This window comes from Cebidichthys violaceus, unplaced genomic scaffold (genome assembly GCF_023349555.1).
Source record: "Cebidichthys violaceus isolate CVI_PGR_0920_01 unplaced genomic scaffold, fCebVio1.0.p SCAF_3, whole genome shotgun sequence".
Taxonomy (NCBI): Eukaryota; Metazoa; Chordata; class Actinopteri; order Perciformes; family Stichaeidae; genus Cebidichthys; species Cebidichthys violaceus.
The window spans coordinates 8,990,945-9,013,258 of NW_027176483.1; the positions used below are offsets into that span (position 1 = coordinate 8,990,945).

Below are 22,314 nucleotides of genomic sequence, written 5' to 3' on the forward strand. Positions count from 1 at the left end.
TAGCGAGCATGGCAGCTGCAAGGAGCCGTAATTAACACCCTCAGCCAAGGTGAGAAGACTTCCGTAGGATGGTGTTCATGAGAGAGAGAGAGAGAGAGAGAGAGAGAGAGAGAGAGAGAGAGAGAGAGAGAGAGAGAGAGAGAGAGAGAGAGAGAGAGGGCAGGAAGTGTTTCGGGCGCTCTGTGTAATCTCCTTTTGTTTCAACAAAAGGTGCTATTACCTCACTGTTTTTTACTGGGGCCAGATGTGCAGGACAGGGTCATCAAGTTGCGGTAGTTCCACATATGTCCGGCTTAAATGACCTACTAACTCTTTCATACCTACTTTTGTGTTTGTTTTAACAGGGGAGGCTGAAATCTCTTTTGGTTGAGATTATTACATTAATTTATTCTCACAGTGAACCAAGGGATGCTTTTGCAGGTGTGCTCACCTTTTGTTAAAAGGGAACAGGTGAGTTTAGTAACTTGATTGTAATTATCAGAGAAACCTCAATCCTTTGTAGCCGACTGTGAACATGGAGAAACAGGCTTTAGGAGAGGCTTACAGACAAGAATCTACAGTCAGAGGAATGTACTGAGGCTTTGGCAGGACAGAAGCCATAATAACAGGGTTTTGAAACTCAGAGCTTTAAAAAGCAGTTGTCCACATACAAAGCTCAGAGAGACTCCTCTGTGCACAGAAACACAACTGCAGATATATCCACATGTAGCATTTCTGTATCCTTTAAAGAGAGTGCTTTGTGTTTGTGTTGTTGTGAAAAGTAGCTACTATGTTTGTTTTCTCTCTAACATCCGTTTCTAATCAATGCAGCGCTGCAACTACAGCTCGGTGAAACGGGAAAAAAAATGGAACAAAATGGCGGCTGTTATTTTTTTAGGGCTGAGAGAAACACAGACTTCTCCAGAAAATGATTGAGGGCTGCAGCCTGCTAATCAATACCATTCCTGAGCTCATGGAGCACACAAAGCTGCTTACAAGGCTTTTCTTTTTCTCTCCTTCATTTTGCTCCTAGTCAAAGTCCTCCTGCCACAACTATTCCAGCTCTGGAGCAGAGCAGGCGCCTCTCAAGAGATGCAGCTTCAGTAGATGTAGATGTGTGTTGTCGCTTGGCCCCTCCCCAGCCCTATCTAATTAGGCCCCCTCTCAAACCCTCTGTGGTGGCTTGTGTAATCTGCCCACTATGTGTCTTAGCTCCTCGCCACCCCATATAATTGTCTGCCAGTTCCTCTCCAGTGATGATGTGGGCCCTTTTCCCATAACAGAGACACAAAGGAGCAGGATAATGGCCCCCAGTTGTAGGGAAGAGGTAGAGACAGAGGCGGAGTGGAGCCACTCCTCTCTGCTGTTTGAACTCTACACAGTCTTGGCTCCAGACAGTCAGCAGGCCTGGAGGAGGCTGTCTGAGCCTTTATGGAGGAGGCGAAGGACGCTGCACTCAGCAGAGCATGATTGGAAAGTAGTATATTCGATACACAATATGACAACCTGTCACAAAAACAATCGTCCCCTCTTCATTGTGTCTCTCTGCTGAAAGAACATTCCTCTAAAACTTTAAAAAAGCTCATCCAACAGTTTTGATTTCTTTTTGAGCCCACTTTAAAAAACACATTTCCTTGTAACTGCACAGTTCAGCACTCATTAAATCAGAGTGTTACTGAATGCCTCTATTGCTGAATGTTGGCAGAGACCTCTGCCCCCCCCCCCCCTCTCCTCACTACCACCACCGCCAATCTGACAACCCTACACCAGCAATTATGAAGGAAGCCAGCTAAACCACATCCACCTTGGCTGAAGTATTTAAGATTCCAGTAGGCTTGTAAAACTTCTTGGTTTCTCTGCATACATTCCAGTATCACTGTGGCGGTTTCAGGGTGCCGCATCCCCCGGTCAGTTACAACAACGTCCATTGTGAGACGAGCTGGCTGCTGGGACCTGCGGCCACGGGACAACGATAATGTGCTGAAGTAGAAACACCGTCAAGCGATCGTCCAACTTGTTAGAGTAGTTTCATCATTTCCTCCTACACTGTCCCCTACTGCACCATCTCTTCTTGGTCCTCACTACGGGGGCTCCTTAGGACCTCAAGGACATGTGGATCAGTTGAGTTTGCTTGTCTTAAAAACTAGCTATGCACATGTTGCGATGGATGCTACTGAAATATAAATATAATCAGTCAACGGCTTTGTTTTTTTACCCACCAGTGGAGACATCACACTACTTTTCTCAATGACCATTCTGAATAAACCGTGAAATGACCGCTCTGATCATTTTCTGCTTGGCAAAGATGAGTACAAGTTCACCTCTGACCTTTATATTATCTGCTCCCAGGCTAACCCTGGATCTAAACGTCAAATGCCACACAAGGAAATATACCTTATTTCAGTAGAATACATGAGTATAATACATGAATATTGAAAGTATTGTAATCAAAGAGCTAATGATGCAGACCAAACAAAGATAATTATTATGCGAATCCTTTATTATCAATGTGTGAATGGTGTTAGCTTTTTGTCTGGATATTAATAGTATATGAAAACTATACACCGAATCCAGGCTCATCCTAATTTTGCTGTATAATTTCTCAAGTTGGTATTGAAAGATTCTTTATCTTTATATATATTTATATATATAATATATATAAGCCAAAGTGCATTTCCATTTTTTTCCTCTTGTCCATATACACATTGCACCATACATAAATAATTACATTGTAAAAATGACTCCGTATTTACAAGTATAATATATATTTCATATAATATATAAAAACTTTATATTAAATCTAGGTAGATGATATTTGGGATAGTTTGTGGGGTCCGTCTGTGTTATCTATGGTTGTTGAGGAGGATCTCCAGCCAGCAGGGGCAGGAGGTGATGAACTGTCTTGAGTAGCAGGGGCCCCAGCCCTTAGCAAAGCTGATGCGCACACTGTTGGGGTCATAGGGTCCATCCAAGAGGTCAGCCTCCGTGGTGTGCCTCAGGAGGCATGAGCGCTCATAGTCAAACACCTTGATGGAGTAGCCCGGCATCACCTTCCGCACCACCAGAGTTCTGCTGTTAGGCACATCCAGGGTTGGGGAGTTGACAAATATAGGGTGCTCACTGCGGTTATACGCCCAAACACCATCCGGCTCTTTGCTGAGTAGGATGCCGTAGCCGATTTTGCCTCGTGTGCGCTGAACTGTGCTGCTGCGGTGTTCCAGGTTGAGCTGGCCCAGGCAGAAGCCCGTGCCCTGAGGTAGATCATAGAAGATGCTGACGGAGTGCTCGTACACTGTGTAGAGGCGACCCACGCGTGTGCGGTGCTCCCAGTACGCCACGTTACACCAGTGGCTCTGCTTTGGGGCGTCAGGCGACATACTGGCATCTAGAAGAGACAGGGACAGTCATTAAACAAAACATAAACAAAAGCAAACAGGCCTAGTAAAAACTAAGGCTGAAGTTTTAAGGGATTAACTATCTCTTTTTATTGTTCAGAGCAGATGGCCACACTATAAATACTGAAGGAGGCACTGTATTGAAATCTAAGCCTTGTATAAATACCACTGCATGCACATCCGTCCAACAGACACACACGCAAGCACGCACGCAGGCTACTATACATATCCTGGGGGTGGAGAGTGCAGTGAAGTCAGTCCAACTGAAGACCTGCAGTTTCCTCCTCTGCCTCAAGAGGACACTGTAACGATTAAACACTGACCACACAGCACAGAGGCAGTCATGGCTCCTCACACATGCACTTTCAAAACAGATCGTTTACTAAAAATGCATTGAGGATTAGACTCAGTGTTTCCACTGCAAATAACCTCCTGCAATAGTGTGTTGGGGCTTTTTTTTTTAAAGTCAGTGTTTTGCCTGCGTGCATTTTAATAAACACTGCTTAAGACAAAACCACTGTTTTCTTTTTACAGTGGAACAAAGTTGGCACCTCATTCCTAAACATCTCTGTCCAGTAAATCAGCTTGCTAATTCAGTTTTCATGGCTGCAGTCTGTGAACTCTTTCCAGTGACAGCCCTCAGCACTCCAAAGTGAGTTACTGCTCCCTGGGTGGACTTCTATCTTCACTATAGTGAACAGACACACAGCACTGTTGACTGCTTTCAGAGGCTGCTTCAGTCCACACTGCTCAAAGCTGTCATACAGTTACACTGCTCGTAAAATCTGTGCTACGAGGAGAGGGGCGGGTGGAAGAGGAAGAAAAAGCACAGAGTCCCATGATCTCACATCCGTCTCTTCACCCTCTACTTCTCCAGAATGAGGGTGCCTCTTTCTCCTCTTTCCTCGTCTTCCTCACATTCCACAAGAGTGGGGGTGACGGGAGAGGGCCAGGCAGGGGGTCCCCCTCCCCCTCCACCCAGCTCTTCCCCCTGCTGTGGGCCCAGGGACGGCATTCAGCTCCCTGACAACTTAGCACAAGCCCGTGACCCGCTGACCCCCCAGCCTTCATGCTATCAGCTCCCATTAACTCACACACAGAGTGATGCCATTATTTTGCTTCAGAGGGTCTATTGGCACAGAGGATTTAAAGCCTGGGCCTGTGGCCTCATTCCTTTCAGTCTCTCTGCTCTCAGGGCTTAATGACCGCCCGCCCCATTAACAAACGCCTTTAAGGTGGAGCATCGCAGATCCACACAGCAACAAATGCTTCGCTCACCTCCCACCCAACTAAACCTTTCTGCTGAGTGACCCACACTGGTAAAGTTTATACAAAGATTAGCAAAAACGTTGACCAGACTTGCACAGACAAAACGGCTGCTGGTTGAAGGCTCACTGTGTTGTGGAGGGGGAGGAAAAGAGTGAGTGAGTGGGGATGTGTGTGGGTGGGGGGAAGCTGCAGACAGGCTCTCTGTGTGTTTGCGCACACACTGATGGCTGAAATGACCCCCTCTCTTCAGGGGCCCCAACATGCATGTGCCATTAGTGAATTCCACACTCCAGCTCCTCCACTCTGAGCTCAGCTTGTACTTCAGCGCGGCTAGGCCACACAAAGAACTCAGCCTCAACTTGTTTATGGCCCTCTATTGTCTCAAATCAAATGGAGCCCACACATCAAGGTAAACTCACTTTGAAACTGTGCACGCAAACACAAAAGACCAAATGGCTACCGTCTCCTCCTGTTTAGATGGGGAGAATAAAGCAAAAGCAATTTGGTCAATAGTGTCTAGTTTTCACACATAGCCTGGAACAAAGGTAGTCAGTAAGACTGCCAGGACCAGAAAGAGGAATGAGCAGGACAAAGGTTAGAAATGTCTCAAATGTTAAGCCTGAGAGAAGACAATGAGCACACCACGAGCCAGGCCCTTTCCTGTCGCTCTGTTGTGTTAAGCGTCTACGTGTGCCTGTGCGCACACGTGTCTGCTTGGACGGGGATGGAAATCAGCCATCGTGCTTGTGTTTTTGTCCTGAACTTGTGTTTTTGTCCTGAACTTGTGTGTTTTGGCTAAGTGGCAGTGCTGAGATGAAGGCTCTGAGAGAAGAACTCATTGGGATCTTTTTAACAGAGCGGATCTATCACCATCGGCAGACTGTTTGGACAATATCACCCCGGCAACTATGGCCTCCAGTGCTTGCCCTACATCAAATGCGCAGTCTTTGACATTTTTAAGGAAGCCTGGATTCTTTTGATGTGTCTGAATATGTTGATCTACCTTTTCCAAATTGATATAAGAGAGTATGAGGCCAGCTTTAATTATCATTATAAGACCAAACCTAAAAGGCGGTGAAGCAAGGGCGTGTGTCTTCCTCCCCTCTGACCACAGCAAAAGCACCCAACTCTCTGCGACTCCATGTTGGGCTTTCAGAGGGTCTGCTGAGGGCGGAGCCATGACGGGCTGGGAGCAATTACTGGTGCTCTGCATCCATTTAACCCTGCCACCTTTTAACAGCTTCGTTTACCCATTAGAATAGTAGCGTATGTTATTATTGTTATTTTATTCTCAAAAGCCTCTCCTCTTAGTGTCAGTCTCAGAGTCAATGGACGCAGCCACAGTATGGCCGTTGCCCTCCCAGGTCCTGTGAATCTGAACGCGAGAAGGAGTTTATCGACTCTGACGCCTTACATAACCAATCTCAAAGTGCTGGTTTAAAACAGGTGGAGATACGTGGATCTATGGAAGCCGACGGCTTCATGGAATAAAGCAGTTAGCAATATGATAAGTATGATGATAAGTCTCTGTTTGGCTTTCCCTTAAGGGTCATGAAATAAGTAAACAAATTACGACACTCAAAATGTAACAAGCCCTCTCACACTTTCAGTGAATTGAAAGTAACCTTGGTCGTTTGGATCTGCACGTACTACATGTCTTAGTACAGTCACACAGTAAAGAGATTTTTAACGAACACTTCTCCAACTACAGAAAGCATTTGGTGCGCAGAGCTTGATTTCCACAACAAGGCGTGAGCTCAATGGAAAGAATGTAAAAAACGTTGATTTTTCTGTTTCCCTGTGGTCTGTCTGATTGGAGGAATTCGGAGTATCAAAAGCAGGACAGCAGGTCTGATAACAAACACAGACTTTTCGCTGGAACTCAGAAAGCAAACAGCGACACATGTTCAAGTGTCTGCAAAACAGACAAAATGTAAAATGTCAGCTTTCGGTATAGGTTTAGCATAAATTATTATTCTGCATGAAATGTGAGAGCGCATGAAGATAGTCAAGGAGGAAGAATTCAGATCCTGTGCATAAAATCAAGCAAAAATGTCACTTCAGTAAAAATCAAATGTATTTAAAGTATAAAACTTTTTTTGAAATGCCCCCTGTGAGTGTTATAATATGATGTTATTTGGATCACTATTACTGATGCATTCATGTAAAAGTAGATTTTTTCTGTTTTAGTTCATGGAGGTGAAGCTAATTTGAATTTGATTGTACATGTTTGGGTTCTATAACGTAACTAGTCACTAAAGCTGTAAATGACTGCAGTGGAGTAAGAAGTATAAAGTTGTATGAAATGGAAAAACTGAAGTACAGTACAAGTACCGGAAAGATGTACTTTTGCACAGTACTTGAATAATTGTACTTTGTTACATTACACTACTGATGATAATATTAAGCTACCCCGATTGACACAGGCCAAAGAAACGGCAAATACTGATCACAATTATTGCTATTTAAATAGTTTTTTGGTTTGAGAGAAAACCAACATGCCATTAACACAACCCTTAAATATCCCTGTGTTAAACACAACTTGCCCAGGCCTTTTCCACAGGTTTACAAATGGAAAAAAGCAGATTGCCCTGCTATGAGTTCCTTGCACTCGAGGGCGAGTCTGAATACTTACTACTAAGTACACAAAAATGGGGGCCTGAGAGTTTCAATGGCAATCCTTGATGATCATCCAGTAATGCTCTTAAAGACAGCATGAAAAGGACGGGGGAAAAAGGGCAGAGGGAGAAGCAGAAAAGAGCTGCCCCGGGGTAAACACAGCTTTGGAGTGAGATGAATGGGAGGCCGAGTGTCAGGGACAGGCAGACAAACAACAGCTTCCCCTCCGTGCTAACATCTCCCCACCAAGCTCCGGGGCCACCTCCATTATACTTCATCTCTCCTAATCCAGAGCGAGATAGGGACATTGCTGCAAAACTTTGCTGAGGAGGAAGAAAAAAGAAAAGACACTGTTGCGAGTCCCTTTAAGCAGTGCAGTCGAGGGAGGAGAGCAGCGAGGAGAGAAGGGGGGGGGCAGTCTCTCATCCTGTGCCAAGGATTAGATTCCCTCCAGCTATTAGACTCTACCAATGAACTGATAGGCTGGGGGGCTGGTGGTGAGGAGGGGGGCATGAGGACTGTGTGTGTGTGTGTGTGTGTGTGTGTGTGTGTGTGTGTGCCTGTGTACACTGTGGTTGTGTGTGTGAAAATTTAGAACAAATTCTTTTCTTTGAGCATTCCTGTGCAACCCACTAATTTGTTTGATTTAACTTTCTTTTACAACTGAAATAACACTGCTGAACTAAAGCAAAAGCCTCCTCCTGTTCAGAGTATGGTATGGCTTTAATTCTGTAGACAGGGGTTCCTACAGGCCAACTCCAACCTCTGAGCAGGCCACATTTAGGCTGGCGTCTGGGCTATCGCTGCCATCAAAGTCGGCTTTATCAGACAGACACGCTAACTGGAGCTGCTCTTATATGTCTATGGATTTTTCTCCCTGAGGTCTGGCCTTTCTCTGCTGAGAGAGAGAGAGAGAGAGAGAGAGAGAGAGAGAGAGAGAGAGAGAGAGAGAGAGAGAGAGAGAGAGAGAGAGGAAGAGATATATGCTGGGAGAAAACACTGTGGGAGCCGGAGAAACTGAATCCAGTCACCAAGCCCGGCTGGTCACAATGGGAATGCTTTACATTGTCATCCACTTCCTCTCCACTTTCCCTCTGTTTCTGTTTCTGTTTCTGGATGACCCCACGAGGGAGGAAAAGTGCTGTACCCTTGATAGCAGATAACTAACAGAATCCATAAATTAAGTCAATAAACAACAGAGGGTGTAAAAAGCACAGGAAGCTAAGGAGGCTAATATGGAGGAGCCGTCTGGGCGCGTGAGTAAGAGACCACTGGTTTGAGGCGGGAAGACTTTTTTTTTTAAAAGGGAAGAAAATGTGCTGCTCATTTCCTCAATGTTTTCTCCAAAGCTCCGCAATGTATGAGAGACACAGAGCACAAGTGATGGTGGTGATGCAAGTGAGTCCTAGGAGAGTCCTCCAGTGCATGTAAAGGCTCTGTGAAAACTGTGGGGAATGTTTGTAAATGTCATATCTACAGGCGGCGTTAAAGGCCAGCGGAGTCTGAGAGAGCACAGAAAGCAAAACACTCAGCGAACATCCTGCTGGGTGGCTGCGCCCTTTCACCTCCTCATACAACCTATCTGTTTGTGTGTGTGCGTGTGTGTGTCAGTGTGTTTGTTTGTGAGTGTGTGAGGGAGGGAGGTTCGAGCCAAGAAGGCTGGAGCGTTTTGAGTAGAGGAGACCCTGCACATTCCTGAACACCCCCCCCCCGCCCCCTCCTCCTCACTGTGCCTCCTAACTTCCTACTCTGGTTAGGACTGTGGGGGGTGGGGGTGCATCAAGAAGGTTGGTTTATTTCCCCTTTAAGAGTCTCGGTTGGTGAAAAATTCTCACCAAATCACACGTCACATGAGAGGGGAAGTGTTGGCTGTGTGGTCTGACACTTTTACATATATACTTTTATTTGATTAATACTTTTCTTCAGAGTCGAAAAGCAAGATTCTAGACCGAGGGAAGAAACTGACTTTAGCTGGCCTAGCTATGTTGAAAGCTTGGATTCAAATGAACAATAACAAGGAACTCTATTATTACGAGTTATATTAGTCTGACTAATTTAAGGGGAAAGGTAGGTATTTGGTTTCCACCGGGCAGGGAGGTGAACCAGCTATAATGGACAGAGTTGCCGTTCAAACAATGGTTTCCTATTGATCGGCCCAGTGGATCAGAGTCTGTGAGGAGAATGTGTTCTGTCAGGATAATGTGGCACCAGAGTTTCTGTTTCAATCACAACACTTGCTGGGCTGTAACTCACACTGCTCCACCGCGGGCATCCAGACACCAGCTCCCCAAACAAAGACAACTGTTCCCCCCCATCTCCGACAAGGCCGCTCGTTCACAACAAGCAAGACATTCATTAAAAATGCAGGAGTGAACATTTCCAATAATTCACAAAGTCCTTCCCTGTCAACATCTGCAAAAAATCGTGAAGCTAAAGGGAATGGCAGGATTTCATTAAGTAAATTATGTGCTGGCAGTCACAGAGAGGGGAAGAGGGGGAAGCTACAGCCAGACCTCTAATCTAAACCGTACCCTGAAATGCGACAGCCTGACTGCACAAACTGAGCCACACAGCAAAGACTTCAGAAATGCACACAAATAAAAGATAAGTAAAACACACATTACATAAGTAAATACAATTTTCCCTGGGGAAGAAAATCAATTAGAATTTTCAAATAAGCATGTTTATGACTTGTAATAACTACTACTGGCAAAAACTTTATTCCAGAGTGCAATTTGCCTCGTCAAGTTGTGCTTTGTTTAGAACATCAGGACATACATACTTGGACATGCTCAGGAAACAATACCTCGGTCAGAACGGGGCACTAAGCCATTGTAAACACTGTATTATCAGGGGTGTTTTGCTGGACCATTCACTCAAAATAAAGGTTTTCTGTTCCAATTTAAAGACATCATCTTTTGGGATCAAGATCAAAGGCTCCAAATGATGTCTATCAAACTTGGCCCCACATTGACACAAGGGAGTGGAATGAAGATATAGCTCCAGCAGATCAAGTTCAAGATAAGGAAAAAGAAAAAGAAAATCAAGTTCCTGCCTCTTAGTTTGCACATGTGCAACAAAAAGAGAAATTTACAAGCCTTGATACACTGGGAGTTCACTGCTCAACACATCAACAATGAGCTCCTATCCTTTCCCTCCGGCTGTAAAAGGTTTGTGTAGAGATGTCGGATGACATGGGCCCCTACAGTTAATCCACACACAGCATTCTGGAGGCTCAAAGAATGCGCTGGCTATTCTGAGTTTTAAAAATACTGACAGCCATAGGTTCAGGCACAACTGTCAATGCTCCTCTGGGGAGGAAGGAAAAAAAAAATCTTAAATCTATTTTCGCCAGCAATCAGACCACAGGCCTAAATCATAGCTGGCCAAGGCTAGTATCTGGATTTATAATTGTAGGTAAAACAGTCAGAAAATAAAAACAGCATCCACAACTGGCACCTCCTTCACCACTGCTTGCCAGGCTAGCACATTTACAGTGGCCAGCTCAAATGGAGTATTGTTCCCCCTCTCAGCCTTGAGAGGAGGCACACTAAAACACTAAACTAACAGTTGGACATTCCATACATTTTTAATGGCATTGCACGCTCTTTATTTGTTGCTGTAACCCTTTGCCCTGAGCTGAATGAATGGATCTATTGGTGGAGGCTGGTGCTGCGCTGCGGTGTGAAGGAAGAGAAGATGGTAACAGCAGCCCTCCCTGAGCACACGACAAGATTAGCTCACTCACTTTGTTTGCTAAGGTAGAATATGGGGCACAAATTATAGCCTGAGCACACCTCCTGTTATTTCTACAGACAGCAATTTCTATCTGTGTGGTAAGCCCTGAAATCAAACATAGTCCATCTTATCCTGAGCACAGTACACTCTGCAAATTCAAATGACAAGCGCAGCACTGTGAGCTTAGACTCATAGTCGTGTATGAGGCTTTAGATTTATCTTTATCTGTGAGCCCTTCAGAAGTTAGTTAAACACCCAGCAGCACTGGCACCACTCTGGCTTGCCAGGTGGAGACAGATAAATATTAAGCCCAGCAGGCAAGTTTCTGTTGACATGTAAGGGGTTTCAGGCCTCTCCAAGGACTGCTTTAGATTAGCATGGCTTTCACTCTGCACATAGAGGTCACATTACCTCACCACATCTAGGAACTGTGTTGCCAGTTCTGACTGAGAATCCATTCTTAAGAGCAAATTTTGTGTGAAGAAATCCAAACACAATGACAACTACAACCCCCACCCTCCATCTGTGTGACAATTTAGAATGATAAACCTGGAAAACACAAAGTAAAAGATCCTAATCAAATGGCCAGAAACAAACTACACTGCAATCACACAAATAAAAACACGCAACATCCTTCAATACACAACAACAAACATGTTATATTAGTGAGCCAATAGTTCATCTAGAACTTAGAGGAATCTGAGGATCATCAATGTCATAACCCCCGAAAAACAAGTTGAAATGGATTTCTGACCCACCACAGTCTAACAATGCTGAGAAAGGGAAAATGAAAAATGGCCTTATCGCACTTATCAATGGGTCTTTTTCTATGTGTATGTGTGTTACGTAAGGGGAAACGGAAGCCAGCCTCCCAGGACAGGAACGGATACTTGAGACGAGGACTGAAGGTACAGGCCCTACACCACTACAGAGAGAATAGAGCACAAGACCCTTCAGGATGTATAGCTACAACCCTCCACCCCCGGCTTAAAAATGGACTCTGCAAACTGGACATGACGAACGGGTGAGAAGAGCCCCCTCATGTCCCCACGAGATGCTGGCCTTCTCTTCAACATTCCTCAGTCTCCCCCTGTCAAAGGGGCAATTCACCGCCCTGCATTGCTACAAAACCCAGGCAGCTTTTTAAAACAGGATGTTTGTCTGAGGCCTCCTTCCCCTCAAATAAACAATCCGCAAAACCTGATTTCGGGAGGCAGGGTGGAAGCACTCGAGTCACATTATTTCCACATCCCGTATCCTGGAGCATTGGGGCTCCTGAGGGAGTGTGGGCGGCCAGGCGCTGGGAAGGCTCAGGGCTGCGGTGGAAACCTGAGGCCATGTGCCAGGCGGCAGGGGGAGATGAGCCCGGGCTGCTTCACTCTGGGGTCTGTGGGACTGAGCAGGGGGATCATGCCTCGAGGTGGGTAGGGGGAAATCGCTAACATGCTGATGCAGTTGTCACTCCATCAGGCCATACCTCTGTCTGAGCAGTGCAGAGTTAGTGTATTGCTGCTACATAAAGAGAGAGATAGATGCCTGCACAGCGGGAAATGAATACTGAATACACACAACATTTTAAAGATAAAGGAGCGGGATGACAGCTATTAGCATTCAATTGAATATGATAGTTCCAGAGCTATAAATTAACCATTTGGCTGTGGATCTGGGTGTGCTGTTAATTATGTCACCTACATTATGTCACCCAGCATCATATAAGCACACGGGAGAAATAGAAATAGAGCACAACTTAAAAGAGCCATCAATAAAATACGAAGGCCACTGCAATGAACAGAATAGATGATCTAATGCGGAAAAACATGACAGGACAATTCAGAGCAAATTAAATGGTAGATGGACTTGCATTTATACAGTGCCTTTCTAGTTGTACGACCACTCAAAGTGCTTTACACTACAAGTCAACATTCACCCATTCACACACATTCATCCACTGATGGCAGAGTCAGCCACACAAGATCCCACTTGCTCATCAGGATCTAAACTAATTCACGTTCACACACAGATGGCACACCTTTCGGGCGCAATTTGGGGTTGAGTATCTTGCCCAAGGACACTTCGACATGTGGACCGTTGTAACCGCTGATCTTCCGATTAGAGCACGACCCTCTAAGCCACAGTCAAATTAGAAGTGCAACTTATCCCAAATGTTTTCAAATGCATACAGTTGATATTCTTTGTAATTGGATCCTAGCAGAAGTGGAATCATATGCCTTCAAAGTCAGATCAACTAGAACAGGTCTAGTCCAATCTACTTTAATCAAGAGAAGCATTGCGTGCCGCTGTCTCTGACACAGACAGAGTGAATAGTTTGCTACTAAGGGCCTCTTCCTGACACAGACGGGCAGGCTGTGATTAGTATTGACTGCACGATTTAATTAGCTTTGCTTGTGCGTGTGAATGTATGTCAGTATGCCTCTGCACTTATATGAGGAAGAAACAAAGACTGCATATATAAACAGAAGCTTTACAGATGCGTTTTCGCGGTCCCAGCACCTCTGCATTGTACACTGTAATTTCCTTGAGCAATCTGTTGCGTGACTCACATGAGGCCCTTACCATCTATCTACTAACTGCCTTGTTCTGCCTGGAAGAATCAGTCAATACCAGAGGGGACCTGACACAGTGCCTGTCTGCAGACGAGACATCCAGAGAGACAGCGCTGGCCTTTCCTGCCGAGACAGGCCGGCAGACGGAGGAGGGCACTGTGTGATTACTGTGTGGGAACCCTGACTACCTGCTGATGCCCCCTTCCCTCCAGTAAGCGCAACAGCAGTCTGTGCTATCCACGTCTAACAACTTTCAATCTTTCCGCTCCTCCGGTCCAACTTTCCTACCCTCTCAGGAAGGAGAAGAAAAATAAAAGAGGAAAATAAAATAAAAGTACGACGACTCAGGTCACTCTGCGTGTCTTTTGGTCACCTGACCCAGCAAATCTGAGGGAGCCCCTCCATCTACATTGGTGATCTCAACTTACACCAACAGGAGTGTGTACACACAGTGTTATGCTGACAAATTCCACTGGGTTGATTGAGGACACAACCTCTAATGACTGAAGAATGTAGGTAAACTGGAGCCATGATCTTACAGTGGTCTAAACCTTGCAAAGAGGGAAGGCCTACGTCATCCATTGTACATTAAACATTGTTAATATGATAATCACTACACATAGTGACACTTATTGCTCTTTAAATGACCACATCCTCAATGACAGAAATTTCTAAGGAGCAGCGCAAAGACATCTTGGCATACCTCCTCACATTGAGAGCAGCATTACAACGAAGAAGTGACAAACATAAAGAGCCCCTAATGTCAGAGACAATGTGACTGACATAATAGTTTCAATGTGTAGGGGAGAAACACCCCCTCAGACAGTCATACAGGAAGCAATGAGACCTGCTTCAAAGGGCTTCACTCTGAGGTCCACACGACAAGGCCCAGGCGGTGAGGAAACAGGTGTGAAGGCAGACTGGGAGGGTAGCACCAGCAAAGGCACATTCCCTCACACACACAGTGCTAAGGTATACAAGCTGGGTCCGCTCATGACGTAAACAGATATCACATAGCGCCTGCTGGGGCTGTCTCTCCCCCTCACAGCCACGTTTAAATAAGACACTGTGAATGGTTCAAATATCTATGACCACACAGTAACTGGAGGTGTGACACTAAGAGTAATACAATAATGTGCACATGGGGAAGCTGGGAAAATGTAAGAACATTTTTTCATTTTAACAACTGCAAGAATCAGCCAGAGAGAAATGTATCTGCACTTAAATGCAACTCTAACATTAATGTGTATATATAGCGTATCGATTCAAAGACATATCTCATATTCACGTGGCACTAAATAATCTAAAGCGGAGGGAGAATTACTTTTCGAATTCCACTGAATATATTTATTATGTTGATGGATATGGAAGAACGAGCTTCTCTACCAAAACAACCAATTCTGATCCACTTCTCAGCCTTTGTGTGATGCAGAAGAATGTTCAGTGGGTATTTCTTTAGCCCCGGGTTGTAAAGTGCCGTTGATTATTTGACTACACCCCACACATCCACCAAGTGCCCCCCAGACTTGCTTTTTAAGATGTTTACTTGTTCCTGCATGAGGGGTGGAGTCTGGATCCCATACAACTCTGGTTACACACAGACAGTCTCTCTACCCGAGCTGCAGGGGGATTCACAGAGAAAGTCATCTCCAGGTCAACACAGGATAACTTGACAATATGCATTACATGCCTTCGTGTTAAAGCAGAACTAAGTGGGCTGTATAAGAAGGCCTTCAGGCTCTTGGTCTTATGATGGAATAAGCTACATGGTGGAAGATCTGTTTCACTGACAAGATGCTGATGGTTTGTTTCACTCAACAAGGACACTCTTTTGTATCTAAAAATAAAGAACAACCATACGGTCCAAATGCAACATGATCAGAGACAAACTGGCGACAAGATTTAGCTCACAGCACGGTAAACTACCACCCTGCAGAGCACTGGTCATTCTGCTGCCCAAGTCCAAGTTGCGGAGTGTGTCGTCCCAGCCAATGCAGCGTGATCTGGCCTGGCCTTCACGAGCAACAACACAGTTGGAAGAAACCAAAGCCTAGCATGTCTAGATCCTCCCTCCTCACCACAGTCTCTGAGGAATTGTGGTGCGCGCTCTGACAAGCCCCTCATTTGTTGACTCAGGGAGTGTCGCCGGGCCATGCTGAGGTGGTGACAGCATGTGTACTGGGGAGTAGGGGGCCCTTGCTGACTGAATACTTCACTGCCAGGTAGCCATGTCAACTGCTCAGTGTCCAGGCCTCTGAGCCATGGCAGACCCTTTAACAGGAAATGTTGTTCCCTGCAAGTCCCAAAATGAGGGCTCTGACTCCCCATCTACATGACACTGTACATGCTGGCTGCGGACCTAATATGAAGGGGGAGGCATGCTTACTCAATGCCATGAGAAAGGAGTGTTTCATTTCAAATCAGAGGACAGGACTGTTTCTACTCGCTTCCTTTGGTGTGGCCCCATTCACAGGAGAAACTCCATTTCCCCAAACCCACCCCTCCCTGCAGCCCACTTACAGCCAGGCTTGGTAGAGTTGTATGTGTGAGTGTATGTGCACAGGCATGTGCACAACTATGTGTGCTTGTGTGTGTTTCTGAGTGAGCTTGGATCTTATTACAGTTTGATCCCACTCAAATATTTCTGAAAGAAAAACAGAGGAGAGGGGAGGCCAGCTCTGTGGCCAACACACACGCCCCGCTGAACCTCTGCACCACTTACAATGAAACCTTTATCTTTAAAGCTCCGACTGTTTGTAATGGCCCTTAATGAGAAGGAATAGTGCAACATGAAAATGAAATTACCTTCATGAGCTTGCATATTCATCCAGTTACACTCAAAAGCTATGCAGAGTAGAGTACTGAACTGTTATAGTACAATCCAAAGGAAAAATACCTCCTTTTACTTTTTTTTGTTTAACTAATCATATTTTGTTACCATTTTAGGACAAAGCAGCACTGAACAAAGTCATGGTAGCTCTGTGATATAGTCCCATGATAATATGTTGATTCATAGATTGTATTATTTTGATGCACAGAAATGCAAACACATCAGCATGGAAGACACTTATCTCTTATTTACAAATGAACATCTGTATTATGAGCTTCATTACTCAATCTATCAACTTAAATCATAGTTCAGGGAAAAAGAAAAGCCCCTAAGCCATGCACTAATGATCTTTAGCACGTGGATGATTTCATCCATTCATTCATTTACTTTAGTATCTACTACATGTCCTTACTGACTTCTACGTACTGTATGTCAAACCACACTTCTGCTGCAAACAGCCTTTGACCACCTAAAGCTATACAGTATGTCTACTGCGCCAACCAAAAAAGAAATGCCCCTCCTCTTACAAAATGTACATCACAACAGTAAAACACTTGGGCTTGATTTACTAATTACTTCAGTATTTACAGAGTGGCTCCTCTGGGGTGACAAACTTCTGGTAATTGTTCATTTCTATAATAAGGACTAGACATTTCGGACATAAACTCCTTATTTGGAGACCGGTGACAGTTGGAGAAACACACCCACCTGAGAATTCCCCCGGTGTGATATTTGGATTTGGTGAGCTGGCTGCCTCAGTTTCAGTGTAAGACAATGTGGAGTCTGACAGATCTGTGGGGACACAAAACAGAATTTATTCATCTGTGACTAGTCTGATCTGTCACTAACCATCAGCACAAGAGACTCAATTGCTACCTCTTCATTTCAACGAGAAAATGTTTCTCATTTTGCTTATTTTTTCACTAACAGGCCTTTACCTGATGACATCCCCCTTGACCAGAAACCTCAGCTGTAATCCAGCTTGCAGGCCCAGCTAGCTGCCAGGCTCCAAAGTCCCATCAGCCGCCAGTACATACAACCCTCACCATACAACCCACACTGGCCCTGGCTGGCATGCTGACATCATGCTACATGCTGGCCTAGGTCTCATCTCAAAGCTACCATGCAGTTTTGCCAGTAACTGTACCCAATTAGAGTCATTAACATTTTCCACATTGCTTTATTTCTTTTTCTTCCTGTTAAACCAGAGCATGAACAAAAAACAGTTTGTGCCCTTTGCAGGCCATTAATATCTGTATTTATGAATGAAAAACATAATAAATCAAGTCATTACAGTTTTACAACTGCCCGGTTACAAGTCATAACACAGAGGATCAATGTTACAGCAGAATTCAGACGAAACAATGAGGATGAAACATAAAGCGTCAGGTGTGTCACTCACCCAGTGGCTTGTGTTCTTCATTAGGGGAAAGCCTCGAATAAGGAGGTGGGGGTGACTCTGTAACACAAAACAATTCATGTCAATAAGCTAATAAAGGGAAGAAATGCTGTTTATAACAAAGAAAGAAAGAAAGAAAAAAACTCAATCCTTACTGTGATATCACTAAACATAAAGTCATATTTACATTTCAAACTTAAATTAACTATTTGAGGGTCTAAGGAGGGATTTTATTAAGCACTGTTTACATACTTTGACTAATAAACTGTAAAAATGAATTGTGTGTTGAGAAGTTAAAATCCTCTGATGTAAAGCGGCTGACAAAGCTGGTTAGTGAAATAACTGTAAACATCTTGTAACACATTCATAAGCTTCTTTGCACATCTAGATCCCTATCTATTTAGTGCTTCATATTACAACTATTGAAACATTTTCACTTCCATTTGAAAGTGGACACCAGACTACAGCTCAACTCTTACAGCTTTGTGTCTGCACTACAGACATGGTCATTAAAAAGCTAATAAAGCCAAAAGAATACTACATTTTTTTTCTATTATTTAAGCATGTTTCATTTAACTGAAGCAGTCATCACAACAAGTTTTAATTAGTAGTTTGATGAATCAGAGTAGATCTCTGCTTTTTAACTTTAACACTGTGTTCCTTGATTTAATCCAATAAAGAGGAGAAATTAAGTGAAAAACTTGCACAAGAAAGAAAGCACGAAGGAAAGAAAATTTTGTGAGCACACTGTGACCTCGCCTACAGAGAAAAGGGGAAGGAGAAAAGCATAATAGCAGCGGGTCCTTTAAGAGTGGCGGCAGTAATTGCTGGGATCTGAACTCAGTCACTCAGATACACAGCTAGTCAGTCTGGCGCCAGTAGTATGCAAACTGTATATTATCACCACTCCTTCACCTAAATAGCATGAGGGGACCTCCTTAGGACAAAAGGGCTTTTAGTGCGCAACTTGAAACTGATCTCATTCGAAAAGTATAATGCCTTGCAAAATAAAAGGAAAAAGTTTTTGCCCACTTCAATCCAAGCTCTCTGCAACACATTATACATTGTTTTATTCTTTAAAAGATCTTACATAAGACCATAACAGAAGTAGTTTATTTTTATATCATTCTAAAATCAAACCCAAGTAGGTTTAACAGTGTTGTCAAATGCTTCAGCACTACTTGTTTTTAAGCATTGAGTTGTGCTTTACAAAGGATTAAAATATGTTTCAACTAAAACACATTTCATGTATTGAATGTTAGTCTCACACAATTCCATATCTCTTGCTTCCCCATTTGCAAACAATGTAAAAACCACTGATTAAGGTCTTGATTCAAAGCCCCCCTTCTTGAATAGCATGAAAGAAATACCAGCTCTATCGGGCCACGCATGAGCGCATGTGAGATATGTCTACTATGAGCCTTGGTCCCAATATGGGGTATGTGCCCCTCTCCCTCTCTGGAGTCAGTGGGGTCGAGTGGCCTAGCGTTTAAGGTTTGCCAAATCACAGGCTTGCCCCCTGCCAAACCTGAATCTGTTTAATATAGGTCAGGGAAGTTCTGCCATAGATAGCTCATTGATTGTGAAGCTTAATCCTCGACCACAACAACAAAACTGATCACAGCCCCCAGGTCCAGACCTTTGATTGAGTCTTTACTGTCATGTCATACACTGTTGATAGTTCGGCCTATACCTGGCAACAGCCCTGCAAGAAACAGAGGTAAAAACTGAAAACTGCTGTAGTGACAATTGCACTGAGGTATTCAGACACACTGAAGATGTCATGTACTTTATGTTATCATGGAATTCATTGAAGACTTAATGCTAGAATAGCTATGAAGACAGCAGCAGTACTAACAGTATCCTTCATCGAAAAGCCCAGATTTTGTAGGCTAATATGAGCGATGCTCTGGTGTACACCAAGCTGTTTAAATACAATTTTCAAGGCAACTCAAATCTTTTAAAAGTGACCAACATATTAAAACAAATCAATATTTTGCATGCATTTTTGCTGAATATACTAAACTTAATCAAGATAACATCAGAATAGCATAACAATAACATCAAGCTGGCATAAAAGTAGGCTCTCACATATATGTTTCATTAAATGTGCCTCAGCTCTAAAGGATTTTATTATTGTTCACCTTGCCATTAGGAAGACTTGAGTAATCATTAACTATTTAATCAAACGGCCAGCCTTTCTCTATCTCTCAGTATGAAAGTAAGCCTAACAATACCACACAAATAAAACATGGTGATAGGGAAATATTTTCTGAGCCTATTTCAAGGCCCTTAACACTTTTACGATCTTGCAAAGTTAATGTCTGCTTTTAATATGACCTTTTTAGTTCTCTTTATAGTGATTTGGCAAATGGACAAAATAGGCCTTACTGTTATGTATGCAGCATTTACTTGTAGGTTTATAGAACATAGGAATGTCCACAAGTAAAGATGGTTGTCTACAAAACTGTGGTTAATGACAGGGAAGTCAAAGAAAAACTAAGGAGAAACAAACATTATGGACCCAGATGCCTTCATGGACTACCTGGTGACTTTACACCCCAAAGGCAGCATCTGGCTAGGCCTGTGTGGTGCTACATACAGACAGTTTCAGTGTCCTGGCAGATGCCCTTACCTGGCCCACAGAGCCGGCTGTAGTGATAGGGGTTACAGCATACTGCCGGACTGTCCGGAGCCCCAAAGCTCTTACACTCACAGAGCGGTTTGAGCTGGGCAGGGTGCTGAAGGTCGGACCAGCGGTACAGTTTACACACGAGCAGCTGTGGAGATGCCACATGGCCGCCCAACCTCAGCTCTGTCCGGGGAATCATAACACAGTCGCTCGGCATCCCTCCTCTGGACTCCACCGCCTCTAGTAAGGTATCCAGCGCCCTTTCCTTTAGCCGTTTTAAAAGAGAGTATGTGGCCGATTTCAGTTCTTGCTCCAACACCGTGCGTGGCATCGCCTCCTGCGCCTCAGGAGAGCCGCTATCCCGTGGTCCAAGGTTCCGCAACACGAAGTGACACGACCCTGGATCCGCGGTACCCTGAGCCGTCTCCGGACCGCTGAACTCGAAGTGGTCCCGGTCTTTAAATAAGCAGCACGTCACTGTCCTGCATTCTCTGTCCTGTATGGAGCGGGGGCTCCCCTGCTCCTGGACGCACACTGCACCCCCATCTTGGTCCGACGTGACCCCCAAGCCGCTGCTCTCCACGGGGCTCCGGGTGCACACACCCCCTATGTCCCCTACAAGAGACCCGCTAGGGGTCATCGGTGCGAGCTCCCTTTTGGGAATCTTCTCTGGGTTGTTTCCGAACAGATCGTCCCGACAGCCCTCACTAGTTTTGCCATTTCCATCTTCCCCTTCGTTATCTGGGATCAAACGGCTTCTCCAGAGTCGCCGCACAAGACCTGAGCGTTTCGTCCTGAACATACGACAACTTGAAAATCTATATGAGGGTTTTTATTCTTGTACGGATATCCGAATATTACAGATACTTCTACGGTCGTTGCAAAACATTAATGTCTGTGAAATGCCGTGCAACGCATGCACAGCCAATTGACGAGCATTTGTGGCAAAACCGCAACATTAGAGGGAAGGCTATTTTGTTGCATTTACAACAGCAGAATCGCGCAATAAATGCACTGCAGCATTCCGATCAAAATGCATTCATTTAGCCGAATGTGCTGCAAATGATCAAGCGGGTGAGATTGTGATTTATTATCCAGGATCGCTGCGGAATTGACTGTTTATGTGTTTGTTACGAACGAATGAAAAAGGTAGAATACATAATAACATAACATAATATACTTGGAAACATAATCCAGAGCCAGAAGCCTTCAACGAAAGACGGCAACTCGCAGCCTGAAACAGTTTCGGACTTTTAACAAGCTCAGATCTACTTTCTACACCGGCACGAAGAGCATGAGGTACTTCGAGGCGATTTAATCCCAAGGAAAATGCACTAGAAATCAGGATCCTTGTCGTCTTCTTGTCAGGGGACTTCTTTTTTTTGTTTTTTGTTTTTTGTTACAATCCCAACAAAATATCCACGCGAGCAGAAATTACATGAAGAGTAACAATCCGGGGCTGAATCGCGCTCCTGCTTCTCTACTCGGATCTAAACCAAACTGCAGCCCAGGTCCCTTTCTTTCTCCCTGTTTCTCTCTCTTTTTCTTTTTTCCCCCCGCTTCCTCACACACACACACACACACACACACACACACACACACACACACACACACACACACACACACACACACACACGGGGCCCCCGAGGAGAGCGATGGAGCCATTGGCTGACTACCATCATGTGCTAGTCTAGACACTTTGGCGGCTGTGAGCTGCACTGATTGTTGCGCAAACAAGGTTTCAAGTTTCTTAACTCTTAAAGGCGAAACACCCACCTCTAGTTTTTAAGTTAAAGTTACGAAAACGTATTTACATCCGCGCTGCCGGCAGGATGTGATTGTTATGAACAGAAAAAAACAGCAACTAGGAACTTTCATGAACTGAGTGT

The 22,314-nt window shown here is 44.5% G+C and overlaps 1 protein-coding gene across 1 annotated transcript; it reads right to left on the bottom strand.

Moving 5' to 3' along the window:
* Positions 1–2,458: 2,458 nt before the first annotated feature.
* smad6b (SMAD family member 6b) lies at positions 2,459–22,035 on the bottom strand. The gene is made up of 4 exons (XM_068723163.1): positions 20,429–22,035; positions 17,797–17,853; positions 17,103–17,186; positions 2,459–3,364 (listed from the first exon to the last, which is right to left on the bottom strand). Exons 1-4 carry the CDS (start codon positions 21,225–21,227, stop codon positions 2,823–2,825), a joined length of 1,482 nt encoding a protein of 493 aa, XP_068579264.1. The 5' UTR covers positions 21,228–22,035; the 3' UTR covers positions 2,459–2,822.
* Between the last annotated feature and the right edge of the window lie 279 nt (positions 22,036–22,314).